The 1,603-nt window shown below is 67.2% G+C and overlaps 1 protein-coding gene across 1 annotated transcript in view; it reads left to right on the forward strand.

The window, feature by feature from the left end:
* LOC112966442 (cAMP-dependent protein kinase catalytic subunit alpha-like) overlaps positions 1-1,460 on the forward strand; it is a gene marked incomplete at its 5' end in the record, with an annotated part of 5,002 nt that extends 3,542 nt beyond the window's left edge. Inside the window, 2 exons of the mRNA XM_026066557.1 lie at positions 59-181; positions 1,197-1,460. Coding sequence (XP_025922342.1) covers positions 59-181; positions 1,197-1,460 — 387 coding nt within the window. The remainder of the gene's footprint in view (positions 1-58; positions 182-1,196) is intronic.
* Positions 1,461-1,603: the final 143 nt, after the last annotated feature.

Genomic DNA, 1,603 nt, shown 5'->3' on the forward strand with positions numbered 1-1,603 from the left:
GGGACCCCCCCAGGGCCCCTCGGTGACCCCCCACGTCCCCTTCCCCCCCCCCACGCAGGGGTACAACAAGGCCGTGGACTGGTGGGCCTTGGGCGTCCTCATCTATGAGATGGCAGCCGGCTACCCGCCCTTCTTCGCCGACCAGCCCATCCAGATCTACGAGAAGATCGTCTCGGGGAAGGTAACGGAGCGTTGCCCTCCCCGGGGGGGGGGCAGCTTGGGGGGAGGAAACCCCGCGGGGGGGGGTCGCGGTTCGTGCGGGATGTGCATGGCGCTGTACGTCTGTCCAGGGGGTGCTTTACTAGGTGCATTACGGTAGCACTTTGGTGGTGTGTGGTACTAGGGCTAATACGGTAGCCAGGTGTTTGCATAGCTGAGGTTGAGGGGGAACTGGGGGGGACTGGGAGAGGGATGGGGGGAACTGGGAAAGGGATAGAGGAGACTGGGGAGAGGGCCTGTGGGGACTGGGGAGACTGGGAAAGGGACTGGGAGGTTTGGGAGGATGGGGAGAGAGCCTGGGAGAGGGTTGGGGGGACCGGGAGAGGGATGGAGAGACCCGTGAGAGAGACTGGGGGCACTGGGAGGATGGGGAGAGGGACTGGGGAGACTGAGAAAGGGACTGGGGGGACTGGGAGGGCAAGGAGAGAGACTGGGAGAGGGATAGAGGGACCTGTGAGAGGCACTGGGGGCACTGGGAGGATGGGGAGAGGGACTGGGGGGACTGGGAAGATGGGGAGAGGGACTGGGAGGACTGGGAGAGAGACTAGGAGAGCAGGGAGAAGGACTGGGAGAGGGCCTGGGGGGACTGGGAGACCGAGGAGAGGGACTGGGAAAGGGACTGGGGGGACTGGGAGGGCAGGGAGAGGCATTGGTAGAGAGACTGGGGCACTGGGAGGACAGGGAGAGGGACTGGGAGAATGGGGAGAGGGACTGGGGACACTGGGAGAGGGGCTGGGGAGATTGGGAAAAGGATGGAGGACTGGGATGGGGGTGGAGAGGGACTGGGGAGACCAGGAGAGGGACTGGGTGGATGGGGAGAGAGACTGGGAGAGGAACTGGGAGAGACCCCGGGGCTGCCCAGCCGCTGGCCCACCCCCGAGCAGAGCGGACCCAGGCGTCCGGGTGGCGCGGCGGCGGGTGCTGGCGGCGGTGGCGCGGGTCGGGGCCCAGGCGTCCGGCTGACGCCGCGCCCCCAGGTGCGGTTCCCCTCCCACTTCAGCTCGGACCTCAAGGACCTGCTGCGCAACCTGCTCCAGGTGGATCTCACCAAGCGCTTCGGCAACCTGCGCAACGGCGTCGCCGACATCAAGGGCCACAAGTGGTTCTCCACCACCGACTGGATCGCCATCTACCAGCGCAAGGTGCCGGCGGGCCGGGGGGGGTCCCGGGAGGGGCCTGGGGGGGTCCCCGGAGGAGTTGGGAGCTCCTATGGGGTCCAGAAGGGGGCTAGGGGGGTCTGAGGTGGTCCCAGGAGGGGTCTTGGGTGTCCTATGGGGTCTCAGGAGGGGGCTAGGGGGGGCTAAGGGGGTTTGGAGTGGTTCCAGGAGGGACCTGGGGGTCCTGGGGGGTCCTGCGAGGGTTCTGGGGGAGTTCTTGGGGGTCT

The sequence above is a fragment of the Apteryx rowi genome, unplaced genomic scaffold (genome assembly GCF_003343035.1).
Source record: "Apteryx rowi isolate R43461 unplaced genomic scaffold, aptRow1 scaffold_2423, whole genome shotgun sequence".
Classification (NCBI taxonomy): Eukaryota; Metazoa; Chordata; class Aves; order Apterygiformes; family Apterygidae; genus Apteryx; species Apteryx rowi.